This window comes from Schistocerca gregaria, chromosome 2 (assembly GCF_023897955.1).
Source record: "Schistocerca gregaria isolate iqSchGreg1 chromosome 2, iqSchGreg1.2, whole genome shotgun sequence".
Classification (NCBI taxonomy): Eukaryota; Metazoa; Arthropoda; class Insecta; order Orthoptera; family Acrididae; genus Schistocerca; species Schistocerca gregaria.
The window spans coordinates 259,266,263-259,285,259 of NC_064921.1; the positions used below are offsets into that span (position 1 = coordinate 259,266,263).

The following is an 18,997-nucleotide window of genomic DNA, read 5'->3' on the forward strand; positions in this document are numbered from 1 at the left end:
AGATGTCATGACTTGGCTTTGCCATGGACACCATTGAAGAGGAGGTCAGGAGGATAGTGGCTACTGTTCCAGAAAGAAAAAATAAAATAAGACTCTGTGGAATTATGTAAGTAATTACTGACTTACTTCTCGACTTTGTGTTACTAATGATCTGTCTGATCAGTTTTGTTATTAAGAGCTTAAATGTGAATATTTAATTGATATGCTGCAAGTATTTTGATGTCTGTTGACTACAGAAGAATTTTGAAAAGAAGTGGTTATTGATTTTGTAACTAGTAAGTAGCAAACATAATCCTCCATTATCACAGCACTTTCCCTGAAGATGGTGAAAAAGTTCAATATAGTTATGAGTGGCCCTGCATAACAGGATCACAACTGCTAGGAGTGGCACAAGTGCAGAAAGAGAAAATTTAAAGGTGAAGGTAATTACAAACATAAGACTGACAGAGCATATTCGCGGAATTGGTGCCCTGGATAAGTACTTTCCAGCAGCGAATACCAGCTCTGACATTCCACAATCTGAAGATGGCAACAGCACTATTTGTGCAAATAAGCAGCATTGTTTATGGATGCCAGTTGAGTTTTTTTCTTTACTAGAGTCAGCTTATAAAAATTTTCTTATTGGCACCTAGGACCAGTCAGTTTCCTGGTAAGGCACCTTCAACATTCTTATTAAAGTATTTATGTTCTAAATTGTCCCATTATTTTTTGCATTGAGCAGAATCCCTTCTCTGGTTTTTTAGATACAAATCATTCATGCACAAATAGAAATACATTGTTTTTATTTGACCTGACAATTGTTTGATTTGGCATTTATAAAGTTTTCCATTTCCACTCTTAATCTGAAAGTACAAGTTGTTGCTGTGGAACTGCCTTAAAGGGTGGAGAACCATGTCTGAATATCAGAAGTAGCACACATTTTATACCAGTTAATGTCAATAAACACTTTCAATTATCAGATGCTGAACTAACAAAGCTAGGCATCCATAAAAAGCTAACTCTTCTGTGCGTATACTGTTCACCTAGTGGTAATCTGGAAACTTTCTTCAACAAATAATCTGAAACTCTGGGGAAAAAATCTATGGAGACATGAATATCAGTACAGGTGCTGAGGGTGAAATTAGTAATAACTTCCCAAACATGGCTTAGTACAAATGGTAAACACTGCTGTTATAGTGGTTATCAATTTTTGAAATAAAAAGTACATAGCTAAAGCATGATTAAGAAAAATGTTGATGGCTGTTAATACGTTTGAATATCTTAAAGTTCCATTTAACATAATTTAGTAATAAGATATATAATACAAACACCAGTGTACATGTGCTTCAACTTCTGACCAGTCATAGCATTTGTGTTTAATAACGCCAGATTTACTCTAATGATGAATGGATTGTAGACTCTAGCTACCATAAAGATGGGCCAACCCAAGGCGGAGGAGTGGTCCTATACATACAAAGAGGGATCTCCTACCACCAGGCATTCTTATCAGCTACCAATAAAATTGAAGCAGTGGCCGTAGAAGTAACCACTGCCATCAGACCCCTAACAGTTGTTGCAATCTGCCAACTCCAACAAGATGAGATAGATGAGGGAGACATAGCTGCTCTAGGGCAAATTGAAGACAAACTCATAATAGGGGGCGATCTCAATGCCAAACACCCTGATTGGAACTCTAGAGTAGCTTCCAGAGTAGGCGTAGACTAGTGCGCGACCACCACTTCGAAACATGGGGTCCGGTCGAGCCCACACATGTTCCAAAAAATGGAGGTAGGCCCGATGTGTTAGACATAGCCCTCACTAGGAGGATCGCATTGTTTGTGGCCACAAGGACAATCAACAGAATGTCCTCCAATCAGAAACCAGTGATTTTAGAGGTCGATGTGGGAGAATGGGTAGCACTCCCATGGTACCAGATGTCCTACAAATGTACAGACTGGGAGCAATACCAAGAAACTGTCGCCTCTGATATCATTCACGTTCCACCACCTACTGCCGAAACAGTAGAACAAGTGCTACAAGACCTAACAGGAACCATCTTGCAGGCAGCAAAGGATGCCACTCCCCCACAAAGGGATGGCCTGCCTCCACAAGTACAACTCCTGGAACACTTACTAGCCCAAATCTGTCACAAGAACAGAGTGGCAAAAGAGTGGAAGATCACCAGAAATCAGGCCAACAGGAGGCTGCTCAATCATCTACAGAGAGAGCTGAAGGTCCAATGAGCACAGAAACCAGTAATGGCAAAACCGCTTCACAGCCCTCAAAGTAGACGATCACACACTAAGGCAAGCAACCAAACAATTTACCAAAAGACGTGCACAGCGAGAGGGGTCTGGCCTACAGCCATGCTGAAAAGGCCAACACCCTTGCCAACACCTTCGAGAAGAAGTTTCAAGCAGCAGAACCACATGATGAAGAACATGAAGAGGTTGTCTGTCGTCAACTGGCTGTCTGCCTCAACGCTGAGGAGGACCCAGAGGATGGACTCCCACTTCTCGCCCCCAAAGACGTGGTAAAAGTAATTAGGTCCCTCCCTACAAAAAAGGCACCAGGACACGATAGTGCAATCAACCAGCTTGTTAGAAATCTCCCGCCCTTGGCTATCGAACACCTCGTGAATGTCTTCAACAAGATTACTCGTACCCACAAGTTCCCAGCATACTAGAAACATGCGGAAGTGGTCACAATACACAAACCAGGGAAAGACCCTATATTCCCGCCACACTACAGGCTGATTAGGCTCTTGCCAAATCTCAACAAGATCTATGAGTGTCTCCTGCTTATTCCCATACGAGACCACATCACCAATGAGCGACTTTTGCCAGATTTCCAATTTGGATTCCGACAGAAGCACTCCACACCACAACAGATCATGAGACTGGAAGAAGCAGCCGAAGAGGGTTTCAACCACAGAGGCTACTGTGGGATAGTGCTACTTGATGTAGTCAAAGCCTTCGACTCAGTATGGCATAAAGGGCTACTATACAAGTTATACACACAGGGGTTCCCTGGGAGCATAGCCAGGTAACAGATCCGCCAAGTAACTCGGCGTAACCTTGGACTTGTGAATAATGTGGAAATCCCACATAGACAAGATCCACAGGAAGGTCTGCACCAGAATGTCCATCCTATACCCAGTCCTCAACACCACCAGCTCCCTTCCCGCTCTGTAGGACTTAATGTCTATCAGGCCCTTATATGGCCAGGAATGGAGTATGCATCCCCTGTCTGGGGATAGGCAGCGAAGCAGCATCTGGACAAACTCCAGAGGCTACAGAACAGCTCCCTCAGGAGGGCACTGCACCTACCCATGGGATTCCCCACTGGCGATCCCTCTGGAGGGCACTGCACCTACCCATGGGATTCCCCACTGGCAATCTCCATGCCGCTGCCGAAATCCCACTCCTTAAAGAAAGATTCCAAGATCTGTCAAAGGCTTACTACGAGAGCTCTTCTAGATCTGTAAATAACCTCATCCACTCCTTAGGTCAGTATGACATCTCCCACGATAAGCACAAATGCCCCATGACAATCTTCGATGTCTAAGTCAAAGAGAAAAATCCCAAAACTCTCCAATCCTAATACCAATCATCAATCCTTAAAATACCCAACATCTAGCCAACCTCAGGCAAGTACTAGATCCACCAGAACACCACAACAATACACAAACAGTCAAAACAATCAAAGATAATCACACACTCACAACACACATAGTGGTGTAAAACTGAGCAGGCTATAAACTCCTCCATACACTTCCCCAAGGAGAGGAAAGTAAAAGGTGTGCAAGCAAGCAGATCCTGTTCCACACATCCATCATCATGGAAGAAACTTTCATTCGCATCAGTTTAATCAAATAAATGTTAGGCTACCAATTCAAGTTTAAAACACTTGGAGAGCAACAGTTTTATCCAGACTTGGAGTTTTCCTTTTTATTTACAAGGTTAAATTTTGGCTGCTTCAAAGACAAATAATTAAGGAGTGTTGTAACAACAACTGTATGAAAAGGATAGTTTGCTACCCACCACATAGAGGAGTGTTGAAGCAAGACAGACACAATAAAACTACTGCTACTCATCTAAGACTTCTGACAAAAAGTTCTTCTGAAATAAAAACCATACACACATTCACACAAACACACATAAACACAACTCTCATACAGATGTCTAGTGTGCTCACTTGTTATTAATGCACCAAAGGACTAACAAGGAGACCACACATCAATCAGATTTTTGTAGTTTTTTATATGTATGGTACATAGCTGAAGTTCAGAACTCAAATATCAGTTAACCTAAGTAGTTCAATGCAACTGTAAAAAATTCTCGATAAAATCGACTTTTAAGTTTTCTGAGCATCTTTAGTACTCTAAAGCAATGTTATATTTTCTGACTAGCTGTGTGGCACTATGGTACAATGCTCATTGTCATGTGGGCAGCGTGCATAATGAGCAGCAAAGGGTGACCATACCTGGGGGCAAGGGATGCTGTGCCACATCTCAGAGACAGAAAGAAACTTAATGTATTCAGGTGCTTTTCTTCATATTCTTCATATCACAAGGTTTTCAGCCCTCACTCCTCCTGCCACACCCCCTTCCCACCCCTACAAACCGTGATGTGGATACCCTTGTGAGCAGCCTGCTCAGAGGACAACAACTGCAGTCAGAAGAAGCACCTGTCATCATCAGCCACATCCCTTTTAAACTGCAGTGCATCAAACAGCTGATACAAGAAAAGAGCTACACACTTTTCACTGTGTCTAATCCAGACCATAGGACAACATGGAAAATATGTCACATTAAGGGGAACACTAGCAAAAGCAAAACTGAGATAAAACTTTGAGTTTTCAATTGACCACAGGGCTGGGAGGAGTTCTCAGAACATGCTATGCCAGCCAATGCCAAGTACTAGTGATGAAAGGTAGTACAAAAAACTGTACCCACAAAAGAAAAGATGGCACAGATCAACCTGCAAAAATCAGAGAACTACAAACTTGCAGTGAAAGTACATGTTAGAGCACCACCTTTCATGGAGGCAAAGCAACCCATATTAGTAGAACTGATGACTGAATCTTTTAAGTCATGCCACTATCTGTCCCTGTTGCTAAAAGTTTTCTGATGCCAAAGCACATTGCCACAATGTGGACACTCGTGATAACAGGTCATGCCCTTTTCACTGAACCACAGGCAGACAAAGTGAGCTCCTTTATTGGTTTGTGGGAAGAGCATAAGAGCCCAAAATGGCACAGGAAGTACTGGGAGATGTTTCAGAACTTATTGAAGATTCAACTGGATGCTGCCTTCTGGGATGCCTTCTGCAACTCATGACTGCTGGCACCCATCACAACACCCACACCCTCTGTCGCTGCCACAATTCTCCCACCTTCCCACACCCAGCAAAAGTGATATGCTTTACTTATCAGTGAAAGTGTTTCATCTCTCCCAATTTAAAAGCATATCTCATGTCCTCAACTGTAATTTTGTCTTTTCTCATCTTCAAACTTAATAAGTGACAAAACAAAGTCCACTCGTCATCACTACCAATTATCAGTGCATTTAATTTATGTTTTATTTGTATAAATGTGTATTCAGTCAGTGTTTCTTTCTATAAATGTGCTCTCTCTTTGTCTACTAATTCTCTTTAATTCAATTAGTTTTTGTCTAAATATAATATGCCACATTTTTTTAATGTAAGGTCTCTCTCCCTACGTTGGTTTCTATAAATTTGACTCCTCATTGTGTTAATGTAAAGTGCCTCTTTTTTCCTGTCAAAATGTATTGTTTTAGTATCACCTAGCAGTTTACACTAGAATTACCACATGCTCTCATACTAAAGATATTTTTCTTTCAAGTTACATTAATCATATACAATGTCATGTTTTGTCCCTCTGAAATACAACTCAGCGTTGTGATATATTTTGCAGTTCATTGGGGATAAATACAAGATCATTCAAAAACCAGTTAAATCATACATTGTCTCTCAAATAAAGAACGCTGAAAAATAAAAAAAAATTAAAAAAAAAGAGCTATTATCTCCCCCAATGCCACAAACCCAATCACACATTTCCCTACTGTTTGTCCCATTGTGGCTGGGAATAATTCTGCTACAGTATGAACCTCTGCCTCTGTTGATGAACATCTCCAAATTATTGTCAGAAATCTCACAGCATATATTCAAGACACAATATACTTCCTTCACTACCTTTCCACAGTTCTGTTCCATTATCAACAGACCAATTGTTTGTCACTGTGGGTGAGCTGTTCTTATAAACCAACATCCCTATGCCCATGGTCATGTGGTTAAGGAGCACAACTTTCTCCACCACCCTCCTGACACCAAACACACCACCTCTTCCTAATCCTCCTGGCCAATCACATTTCGACTCACAAATATTTCACATATGAAGACTAAATCCATAAAGAAGTCTGGTACTGCCATGGCTACTTGCATGGCACCATCCAATACCAACTTATTTATGGGCATCTGGAAGAATCTTTCTTGTGCAGTCAACACTTAAAACCTCTTGTCGGGTCTGATTCAGTGATGACATTTTCATGATCTGGAGTCATGGAAGGGACATTCTCTAATTGTTCCTCCATAACCTCAATACTTACTTCCAAATCTGCTTCACTGGTCCTTCTCAGCTCAATAAGCCACCTTTCTAGATGTTGATCTCTGCCTCTCAGATGGCTCCATAAATACATATGGTCATATCAAGTGCACCAATCACTAATAATACCTCTACTACGATGGCTGTCGTCTGTTCCATAAAGTCTCTTCATTACAGCCTTGTCACCCATGGATGCTGCATCTGTAGTGAAATGCAGGAGTTGTTGAAATATACTGATAACCTTAGCAGAGCCTTTATTGACAGACAATTCAGCTCATCCATAAACAGATCTCCATGCTATCTTCTCCTCTGACACCAGTAAACCCATTAACAAGCAACTGATTGGCACTCGTCTGATCATCCATTGTCACCCTGGCCTTAGAAAACTGAATAACATATTTCAGCAGAGTATGGCTACCTCTTGTCATGCACTGAGATGGGGGATATTCTACCAAAAACTCCTACCCAACCAACCTACAGAATATCCTTCCCCATCCCTGTTCGAATCCTGCTCCCAGCCCTACATTCAATGGATCATTTCCTTACGATCAATCAAAGTGCAAGACCTGTCTCACACAGTCATCCACCACGCCCTACTGTGCTCCAGTCATAGTCATTTCCTTCCCAATAAAATGCAGAGCCACATGTGAAAGCAGCCATGTTATATATCAGTAATGCTGCAAGTACTGTAGAGTATTCTATGTGGACATACCATGTAACCAACAGTCTCCTCACACAAATGGCCACTGCCAAACTGTAGCTAATTGCGATCTTAATTATCCAATTCCAAAAATGTTGCACATCACAACACAAATTATTTCAACTACTGCTTTACTATGTGGACCATTTGGGTACTACCTTTCATCACAGGTTTCTCTGGACTGTGGATGTGGGAACTGTCACTAAAGTTCATTCTGCCCTCTCACTATCCTCCTGGCCTAACTCTCAGCTAACTTGTTTTCCACTGTCTCAGTATACCTGCTCTTTTTCTTTTCTGTCAACACCACTCACTCCCTGTCCAGATGTGGCCCAGATGTGGATATTCTATTTCATTCTCCCCCTTCTCTATCCCCTCCCTCTCCCTCCCTCCCCCTTTTCCACCCCATCCTTTCTTCCCCATTTTCCTGTCTCACTCTTCATCTCCACTTCCCTCTTCTTTCCACCTCTTCCTTCCATCCTCCCATCCTTCACCCCGCTATCTCATACAGGCTCTATTCCCTGAACTCTTTTCATCTTGCTGTGCAGCTGCTGAGTCATCCATTGAAACATCTTCCTCACACTACACACTACCCCCTCCTTGCCTTATGCAATGTTCCCTATCCACTATCCACCTCCACCTGCCCAGGCAACTGTTCTCAATAATCAATAATCACTGAGGGCATGAGTGTGTAATTGGATGTCTGTGTAGTTGTTGGTGTGAATGCAAGTATTTTTGCTAGAAAAAGAGAAACAGCTTGAAAGCTAGTGTGAATACTGTTTTCTCTTACGTACTTCTCTGTGCCACACATCAATCTGCTATAGATGAGTGGTTGCTTTTCCCTTATTTTACATACTGTTCCATTAAGGAATTCCCATTCTTGTTATAAATTTTATGATAATTTACCTATGTGTGCATGCCAAAGATGAGTTCCTGCAACATCAGCCTTAAAACTGTATTGAAATTCGTTATATGGCTGAATAGGACATTGTGTGATGTAAGGAACACCATCCATGTATTGTCTTCCACGTTGCCGTAGACCATGCCAATGTATCACAGAACCCTCATTATCAAAAGAATTCAGGACATTGACTACAACAATGTCATTATGGCATACCTGAAAATACGGAAAAAATGTCAAATTCAATACATACATCTATATTGCACTTTCAAATATTGTATCAATATCTCTAAAAAAAATAGGATTTCAACACATAATTAGAGGCAAAATTTACTGAAAAGATTAACTTACTTTAAAACTCAGCTCGAATTCTGACTCTGTAAGGTAAATAAAGCAACAGAAAATCTATGTCACAATATGAAAGTAGACGCTATAGTTGCTGGCAATGATAAGACACATTTTTATTAGGTATGTGAGAAAAGCCGGCCGCAGAGGTCTCGCGGTTCTAGGCGCGCAGTCCGGAACCGTGCGATTGCTACGGTCGCAGGTTCGAATCCTGCCTCGGGCATGGATGTGTGTGATGTCCTTAGGTTAGTTAGGTTTAAGTAGTTCTAAGTTCTAGGGGACTGATGACCACAGCAGTTTAGTCCCATAGTGTTCAGAGCCATTTGAACCATTTGAACCATTTGAACCATGTGAGAAAAGCAACAAGAATGGTTTTTTATCCACAAAAGATTTTATTGTACTTTTTTTGATGCAACATTGTTGTCCCTTTCAAAGTAGTTCCTTTTGTCATTATTCCCAGTCTTGGTAACAGCTCTCAAAGGGTTCAATTGGTGGGCCTTTGATATGTTGGTCACATTGTCTTAGATATTTTCCAGAGTCCAAAAATGATTCCTTTTATGACATTTTTCAATTCTGAGAAAATAAAAAAGTCAAAAGGACTCTGATCAGGTGAATAGGGTGGTTGTGGAACAGCAGGTATGCCTTTTGAGGTGAAATATTCTTTGATGGAAGAGGCTTTGTGGTATGGGGTGTTGTCATAGTGCAGCATTCATTTGTCTGCAGTGTCCAGTCTAACATGATTCACCATTTTCCTGAGCATTTCAAGGACATCTTTGTAAAACACTTGCTTGACAGTTTTTCTTGGAGTAACAAATTCTTCAAGCATGATACCCCTGCTGTCATAAAAGAAAATCAGCATTGTCTTGAGCTTTAGATTTGCTCATTCAAGCTTTTTTCAGTCGAGGAGATGTCTCAGTGTGCCATTCCTCACTTTGCCACTTGATCTCACGATCATATTCAAAAATCTAGGATTTATCACCTATGATCACATGAATGAACCATTCACGGCCATTGGAAGTCCTCTCAAGAAGATCAACTGTCCATCTTCTCAGTTGTGAGGTTTTCCAGCACTATTTTGGTACAAATCTTTTGTATGTACAAAACTTTGGACAAAATTTGATATGTGATGAAAGTGTTTAAATTTAACAGGTCACCTATCAATCTTATTGTTTAACATCAGTCTGATCTGACAAGAGCATACATATGTTTGACATTTTCATCTGCTTTTGAAATTGAAGCGCAATTTGCTGTTGTGGCACATTGGGAAAAAGAGTGTGTTTCATATTGTGGCTTTATCCCATAAACATTAATGTCACAGACACAATAGTTTTGACTTTGTGCACCAAGAGCACTGCTATTGTGTCACATGACTAGGCAGCCCATGAGCTCAAGTAAGTAGGTTAATCAGGCATATGTGTCACCAAAGGTTGCCAGTGGTTGATTCAGAGCATATTACTCCTTTATAATTGTAGGTGGCACTATTGTCACCTACAGAACACTTTTGCTTCCACTTCACATCTCTATTTCTCTGTTTTCCTTTTTAGTGTAGCATCAATTCATTCGTCTCTTGCTTTTTCTTCCTTCTTTTGTGCTTAACAAGTTCTTCTGTTTTTGTAAATAAGGCTTTCCAAGATCTGTATGTCATGACAAAACACATCTCTGTATTTGTCTTAAATTTTCTTTTTAAAGTACTTGGTCAGTCCAGAATCTCTTTGTGGTGGAAAATTATCTTCATCACTTGGAAAGTTTTCTGTTCCTCGTCAGTTCCTTGTAACAATAAAAAGATTAATGTTCAAGAGCAGATGTATCTGTGTTTCTTCACTGCACATAAGCACATTAAACCTTTCTTCTTCTTCATTTTACACATGGCTAGGACCAGCCTCAGCACATGTATGATTTAAATGGATGACCACTTCAGATGAAATCACTGGAATTTACACAGCTACAATAAGTCTCTGAAGGGGTAATTCTGCACCATTTGTAGGAAGCATAATTAGCATCAAAGTCTCTTATGAGCGCTATTTCAACCATTTCTTTAAAATCCACAAGTGTTAGGACCTTGATGAAAAGTCCAAAAGGCCACAATTCAGTTAAATTCTTCCCCAGAAACTTCATAAAACCAGTGTTACCTGGATTCCACAAATAAAAGGTGCATGTTCAAAAGCCATTTGCAGAAGAGCTTTGTAGCTCATCTTTTTCCTCAGTTGCACATAAAATTTGATAAATCCATTCTTTGCTTAATATTTTGTCAGGATTTTGACTGAATGCAGTGAACATCCCTCATAAAAAAGAATAAACATGGTGCTAAAACAATTGCTCTATTATTTTGTAAATCATGACAAAATATATGTCTATAAGTTGTTAAGGCAAACATCTAAAAGGCAGATACATAGTCTTCACATCTGTAAGAGTATGAACAACAAGCCTGCCACAAATGCTGTCTTAGAAGTTATATTCTCTGACCATATTATGCATAACATTTAGTCCATGAAGGACTATTTCTTAATTCTTTCGGGGATGCTGCAACCCAGTTCCTCTTTTCTTTTTGGGTCTAGAGGAATGTTCAATCCTAACCATCAGCTTTTACCTGTGATGTAATGGTTGCTGTGCTGTCACATTTTGATGTGTATTTTGAATTTAATCTCTAATGTACCTTACATTCTATCGATCATAATCTTGTTCATTTATACAGAAAGTTATTTGTTAATCTTTGTGTGGGATTTGAAATTGCTTTTCACATATTAGTAGCATCATGAAATACAAAGGCAAGTGTGGGGACAAATTCTGCTCATGATTTTGAAGATATGGAAATTAGTGGAATGAGGAACAGCATATTCCTCATGTCTGTTTCACTATTGTGAAATTGGCTGATGAAGTACAATTTGATTTGGTGCTATTGCAAGTTAGTTTTTGTGGCAACGATACAACATTTTCCTTCTTTTGAAGAAACATGCAAGCAATTTGTTTATGTGACACCCTGCAAAATATCGTGTGTGGCAGTCTGTTTGATAGATGGATGTGGTTTGAGAAATCAAGGTTTCCTATGAAATGAATTTTATTACTTTCTTACTTTTTTTGTTTAAGAATTCCTGTTTGAATTGCTGCTCATGAGACAGAAATGGACCATAAAACTGTTATAGACCGGAATTCGCTTTGCTGGGAATTTGTTTGGATTTTGTTATGAGAAGGGACAAGGTTGGTGGATCAAGTGTTATTACACAAATCGACAAGTCACAATTTCCAAGAGAGTGATTACCTCATGAGTCAGTAGAACAGCTTAATGTTACAATAATGGGTTGGTTTAACTGGAGGTCTAGGTTACAATGGAGTGTAATGATTTGGATGTGCATTAGCAAAGCCAACGAATCTTGCAGTGGAAAGGTGACTGTGGTGACACACTGACCTGTTGCGTAATCTGAGGTCTAGGCTAGGTTGGAATTCAACAGTTTGGTTGTGAGTTGGCGAAGCCAACAAATCTGGCAGCAGAAAAGATTTCTGTGGTGACAGACTGATCTGTAGCACTGCCCATGGTTTGGGTTAGGTTGGAATGCAACAGTATGGTTGTAAGTTGGTGAAGCCAATGAATATGACGGCAGAAAAGCTTTCTGTAGTGCCAGACTGATCTGTAGTGCACCCTGAGGTCTATGTCAGGTAATAATTCAATGGTTTGTTGTTAAAGACAAGAAAACTAGATGTTGGCAGAGACTCACCTGTAGTGTACCAACAGATATGTGTCAGGTGTAACGTTAAATTTCACTGAGGTGTTGAAGGAAACAATTGCCAACATGGGTGTATGGTGCCTGGTTGATCTGCATCATATGTTGTGTTGTATGGCGCTCTTCACAGTATCCTACTTGTATTTACAGCTTTACTGTTTGTTTGGACTATGTGGTTCAATTATGGGTTATTTGTAGAAAATTGCAGCTGATATTATCTACGAATGAGTACAGTTGTCATTGGCTGAGAACATACTAAGGATTTAACATTATCAGTTTGTTCGTTGTGATGTTAATTCTGAATATCATTCTGTTTACAAGTGATTATTTATCAGAAATATTTTGTTGTTTCTGAGTATAATATGAGCTACAGTTATTTGGGAAGCAAATATTATTTCCAAGAATCATGGGAGCCATTATCAACAGTAGCAGACTTTGGAAAAGTATCTGAGCCTGTACGTGTTTTTTAGTTTGCTTTTTCATATGATAGTTTTGGCTCTTTCATTTAGTAGCATGTTTTTTCAGTTACATGGGTTGTATTTTGAGAAAATTAACGTGTAACTTTTTATTTTTGTTGTTTCCAGCATTTCTAACAGATACCGGTAGGTAAGTTCTTGGTTATGAGTTGATTTAGTGCACAACAGTTCATCTATAGTATTTGTAAATTCGTAATGAAATGACCTTTTCATTTCTTTCCACTTCATATTTTATGTTCTGATGTCAATTATAGCAACAGAATGTGTTTTTTACAATAGTGCCTACTTGATTCCTTTTTTGTTCTAAAAAGTATTTCTTTAATTAGAATATTCATAATACGAAGTGTTTGTCTTGCGAAGTTGTCAATCTTTTTTACTCACTGTTTCTACCCATTATACTGAAGAAATCTGCATTGATATAACATCAAGTTGTACATAATATGTACACCATTTGGTGCATGTTTTTTATGTCACTCGCCAAAGTCAACTACTCATATCTAAGAAATCCTTTTTTTTACTACTATGTATCTTTGGCTTTATGTTGTGAGTAACTTTGATTCTTAATGCCTGAATAAGGCAAGAAATCTATTCCTTTTCTCTCTTTTGTGACATGAAGATGTCTCTGAAAGCTAAGGATTACTGCCTAAAGGCCATTTCTGTATTTATTACCTCTTAGTAGATAGACTGTTTGATCATTTCTGTATTTATTACCTCCCAGTACATTGATTGTTTGGTTGTATCTCTACCTTAAACTTACAAAATTCCAGTTTGAAAATAACATGTTTGAAGCTTTCTTATGTTAGTGAGTTTCTACAGGAATTTTACCAATATTGCAGGCCCTGGTATGCGCTGGTTAACAACTGATACAGAACGCACTGCACCACCAGCTGTAATACATCCAGGCTTGCTGCAGTCTTCTTCAACAACTGGGCAGTCTCCACATTGTATGCTCATTGTTGTGAATAAGCCAACAGTAAAATTGTAGTGACATATCATAGGATCTTCATTTTCTTTGCATTCTCTGAAACAGGGATGTGCCGGTCCACCTAAAGTAAAAGAAAATATAGAATAAGAAACAACTGCAGACAATGCATTGGAATCAAAAGCTAGCTTAATATTCTTTGTGTACAGATCCAAATGGAAAACTATATATAATGAAGTGTCTTTAATATGTTACATAAATGTTGTTACTCGTAGATTTGTGATTTTTCATGCAAATGGTGATAGTATATAAAGTTTTACTTCATGATCAATTTATGATATATTTTGAAGATAAATAGACCTTTATGACATCATTTATGTTCAGAAGATCTAAGAATGGAGAACTTTCCAGTAAAAAGAACACAAAGGATGTATAACAGCATGAATAAACTATATTTCCATACAGCACTAATATGTAAACAGATTTAATATCAATATGCATGTTGTAAGAGCAGTGTTCTTATGACATTAATTGGAGAGATGAAACTCAACAGAATTTCTAAAGACATGATTTTTGAATCGTAAGAAATCTGCTAAATTTGAGTGTTGTACAAAAAGAGTTATTAATTTATTTTTGTAGTAATGCTGGTTTTTGTCTGTAATGTTTGAGATATCCTTTACTGCTGGGTGGACTGCTGCTCCTATTATTTAAAATGAACTTCATCCACTTAACACTCATATTAAATACTTGCTTTTTTTAAATTCTGAGTTTCTATATATTATTATCCATTGTATACATAGAACTGAAACTCTTGAAGAGATTAAGACCACAGTTGATAGTCACAGACTGTGTACAGAATTTATCAAAATCTTTCTTTTATTCATTCAGTCATACATCTTGTACTATAAATCCCATCATAAAAGAAAGCCTGCAGCGATGCTGAGCAACCAAGCTATACATTGACAGTCAGAATCAGCCACAAGAGGCTAACAACAAATTATGACTAGTGTTAAACTTCTCACCCTCATAATAAAAAGACTTACTTCTAGATTACTTTAATATGAATAATAGGAAAAAATCTGCTACTGTGGAAAAGCTGCTCCTTTTGTTACTCATCAGATGTTTTTGTCCAGTCTGAGGACAAAACATTTACACTGCTGACCATTACATCACCAAAAATGATAGCAAATAACAAAATTTACCTATTGTATGTAAACAGCATAGTAGGAAGAATACCTTATTAAATTTGATATTGGTTTGTGGTGTACCAGGTGTGAAATTTAATACACAAAGCTGCCACTTCCGGCAACAATAATGACCCTAATCTCACAGGGCACACAGTTGAACTGAGCTTGGATGACAGATAAGCATACATCATCCCATCATATTCCAACTCTGTGTCAGACTACATCAGTCGGAATAGCTGATGAGGGGTGGCTTGCCACTCTCCCTACAATCTATGACCACAGGTTTTCAATAAGTGAGAGGTCAGAAGAAAATGATGGATAGGGCAGCAGTCAAACATCCTCTGTATCTAGGTAGGTCAGTACAGCAAAGGCAACATGGAGACTAGTATTATGTTTATTAACTGTAACCACATTGGCTGAGTTCAAGGACTGTGACTGTGTGAAATAATTATTTGTGGTTAACTAGTACTGTTCACATTTATACAGACTGCTCTAAAATTTCCCTTACAAATTTCGAAGACTTGTAGAGGTATCTGAGTAGACAATAATTTCAATTGGAACTCATGTCTGGAAACATCGTTTCCATGCTACAGACTTTTGCAAACATGTCTGCTTTGTAGGTGTACAACAGCATAGTCACAGTGACGGGTACTTGTATTGGATTGGCTGATGTCATTTGTCATCTTTTCTACCTCTATGACTTGGTTCAAGCTTCGAGTCTCATTCATGTGTGTAGAAGTGTTAGAGCAACACAGTTGAGTACACATTTTTCAGAGCACACTGACATTATTCTTCTGTATGGTGATTCTCATGGTAATGGAAAAGCTGCTCATCACCTGTTTTAAGATATTTGTCCATAACATCCTGCTCTATCACATATCCTTTCCACCACAATTATGCAATGGATTCAAGAAAGCCTTCACCATCAGCAGGTGTGACTGGGGTGCTCTGAGGAGATATCACTCACCTGAACCGGAAAAGGCTGTACTGCATCACATTAAAGAGAACACATCAATGAGTACATGAGTGATTATTTGGTTATTAACAAGTGGAACTGTAAAAAAAAGATGTACTGGGTCATGCATAATAAATTACTTATAAAAGTGATCATATTAATAATAGGGTTCCAAATGATTGTAGCACAGAAACAGTACGTTTCTCAACATGGGTTCTCATTCAAAATATTATCTACTCAGTTTATTCTACATGTCACCCCAGCTGTAAGGGGAATTTTAGAGCACCTTGTATTTATTTAAGTTTAACTGAACATAACACTATATGGTTGGAGTATTTTCTGCTCATCTTTAGGTGTGTATATATAAACACCAGGTACTCGCTCTGTATGATGATGAAAAAAGCAGCATGACAACATTCATTCTCCTTGGAACCTCCACACATGGGTACACACATCACAATGCAATGCACAGGACTCGGACTCATTTCAAATAATAAAACTGATGCTACTGCTGTGTCCCATGTTATCATTGCACTCATGAATGTTGCTCTCTGTGCTGCTGCATCACGGGAAGGTGCAACAATGTTCACTGTGCTGTGGGAGTCTGTGATGCTCTAGATGTTGTCACACTATCCGTATGAATATTTTCCTGGCTGCAAACAAGTTCTTTTCTTGAGTCAAGATATCTGATGTGATTATAGAATCCAGCATGGTCAGGTGGACAGTATGTCTGTCCTCTCAGGCTCAAGCTGTGCAGGGCCCCTGTGATCTTGGAGGGCATTGACGATGCCCCACCTGAATCAGTAAATTCCATACTCACAATCAACGCCATCAGTGATATCACTAAACAATAAACCATGGGACACATCCTGCTGTTTTCAAATTCTGACACTTGCTGGTAAATGTATCTCCTTCTTACTTGAGGCACAGTATGGCCTTCTCACAAACAGCCAATACAGAAATTTGATTTCTGAATGTGAAACTCAGTGCATAATCTTCCTTTATATGTATTATGTAAATGTATTTTGCTGAAATCTTAATAATTTTCATATGCAACCAAGAAATAAACTTTGTGGCAATGGCAGTTTGACATTTCTTGCATGCTATCACAATAGTGTTGCTGTTTTAATCACGACAGTGTTGCAGTTTTATTGGCTTGCTATGTACTTTACACTGACCATGATCAGCTATCTACATACTGACAGCATAATATCTGTTTAATATAAGCACTGGAGTTGGGTAGAGCTTACATCCCTGAAAAAAAATTCTATGACTTGAAGCAGGGAATAAGGAGGAATTCTTTTACTTTTCTTTTTTAATGTCTGAAGATTTTCAATCTCAGACCTTGTGTCTATGGGTAAAGACTCTTGTACTAGAGCATTAAACTCTTTCTGAGCCATAGAGAGGGAGAAATAGTCTAAACAGATATAATTTTTACTTCTTGTATTGTGGTTGTAAATTACACAGTTCATCCTCTATTCACTCTTGTTATTAACAATAAATACCATTAGTAGTACATGTATTGCACATAAGAGTAAGAATCTTTGCCCCATGAAAATTTTTCTGTATAATGTTCAGTTACCAGCTTCATACAATATTCTTACATCTCTTTTCTACAAAATAAATCTTTTTGGACTTTGGCTGTAACACCTGAGAAGATGAAAAACAAATAGTCAATTATTTATTTGATCACTACACAGAAATTTATAAAGCTGTTAGTGTAGATGCAAAATTTAGCTACAGCATTTTGAGACTTGTTTTCCCCTAAAACAAGTAAAGGTAAAATTGAATACAAGAGACGTTTAAGGAGGGATAACAGTTGAGATTTAAGTATTTTGTGTTAGGAAAAGAGAGCTCTACTTCATCCAGAAAACAAGCTGTATTCAAGAACTGAAACTCCATGGCAGGAGTTTTGTAGTATATTCCAGTTTTTTTAAAAAGTGATATATAGTCACTTTGCTCAAACAATGTGGACAAGACAAAAACAATTTGGTACATTATTCAACAAGAAATGAACAAAAATAGTGATGGAAACAAAATTGAAATCCCAGAAAATAGCTCTGGTTGAAATGGCAGCTTTTTCAAATCATTACACACCAAATTGAATTAATGTTTGCTTACAGCAGAAGCAAATGTTGCACTCATTAATGAACAATGAAATACAGACGCCTTGGCTTTACTTGACAAAACATTGAATGCGCCAACACAAGACATTAACTTAAAAAAATAAGGCCACTGAGGAGATTATAGAATTCACCAGATCACAGAAAGTAAAAATTCTAGTGGCTATGAGGGCGGTTCTAGAAGAATATTAATGTCTTGTGCTGAATTGATGGGATTATGATGAAGCTATTTTTGTAATCTATGTCTCAGGGTGTATTTCCCAACAGAATTAAGATACTGCAAAAACTTGCACCTATAAAAAGAGCGTTAAGCAAACCATCTATAATCACATATCCATTTCACCATTTCACTCACTCCACACTTTTAAAAAGTATGTGAGAGTGTGGTCTATGATACAATATGACTCTTTTTACTGAGTAGAACTTGTCAGCTGCTTCTCAGTTTTTTTTTTTTTTTTTTTTTTTTTTTTTTTTTTTTTTTTTTTTTGTAAAGGACTCCCCACACAAAAGCAATACAAAACTGAAGTAATAGCAGGTCTAAACAAGAAAAATTATCCTTTTGGTGTATTTTGTGACCATGCCACAACATTTGTAGTGCCTCGGTATACAAAGTTCTAATTGCAAAACAAAAGTGTTATGGCACTAATGACAGCCCTCTTGCATGATGGAGTCTTAATTTTATGAAAGAAATGAGGTCTCACTGAGAGACTCAGAATTAAGGAATGTAAAATGTGTAGTGCATAAAGATCAGTACTAGACCCACTCTTGTTCTTAACCTACATAAATGGTCTTGCATAACTTTAAAGGGCAGTTTTAAGACTGTAATGTTTGCTGATGACACGAACATACTAATCAAGGGTCAAACCTCAACCTTACCAGACACAGCTCAGATAATTTCTAAATGAATGCTTCACAGACAACAGTCTTAATCTCACAAAGTCTCATGTTATGCAGTTTTAAACAATTAAATTTTATCTGCCAGCACCAGAAGTAGATACTAACAGTTAAATATTTAGTATCCTATAATGCTGATCCTGACTGGGAGTACAAAATTTAGCTGTACATGAGTCTT

The 18,997-nt window shown here is 38.3% G+C and overlaps 1 protein-coding gene across 1 annotated transcript in view; it reads right to left on the reverse strand.

Annotated features, from left to right (window-relative positions):
- LOC126336825 (uncharacterized) overlaps positions 1-18,997 on the reverse strand; it is a 220,463-nt gene that overhangs the window by 119,544 nt on the left and 81,922 nt on the right. The window contains exons 3-4 of the mRNA XM_050000887.1: positions 13,564-13,784; positions 8,207-8,417 (exon numbers count right to left, since the gene is read on the reverse strand). Coding sequence (XP_049856844.1) covers positions 8,207-8,417; positions 13,564-13,784 — 432 coding nt within the window. The remainder of the gene's footprint in view (positions 1-8,206; positions 8,418-13,563; positions 13,785-18,997) is intronic.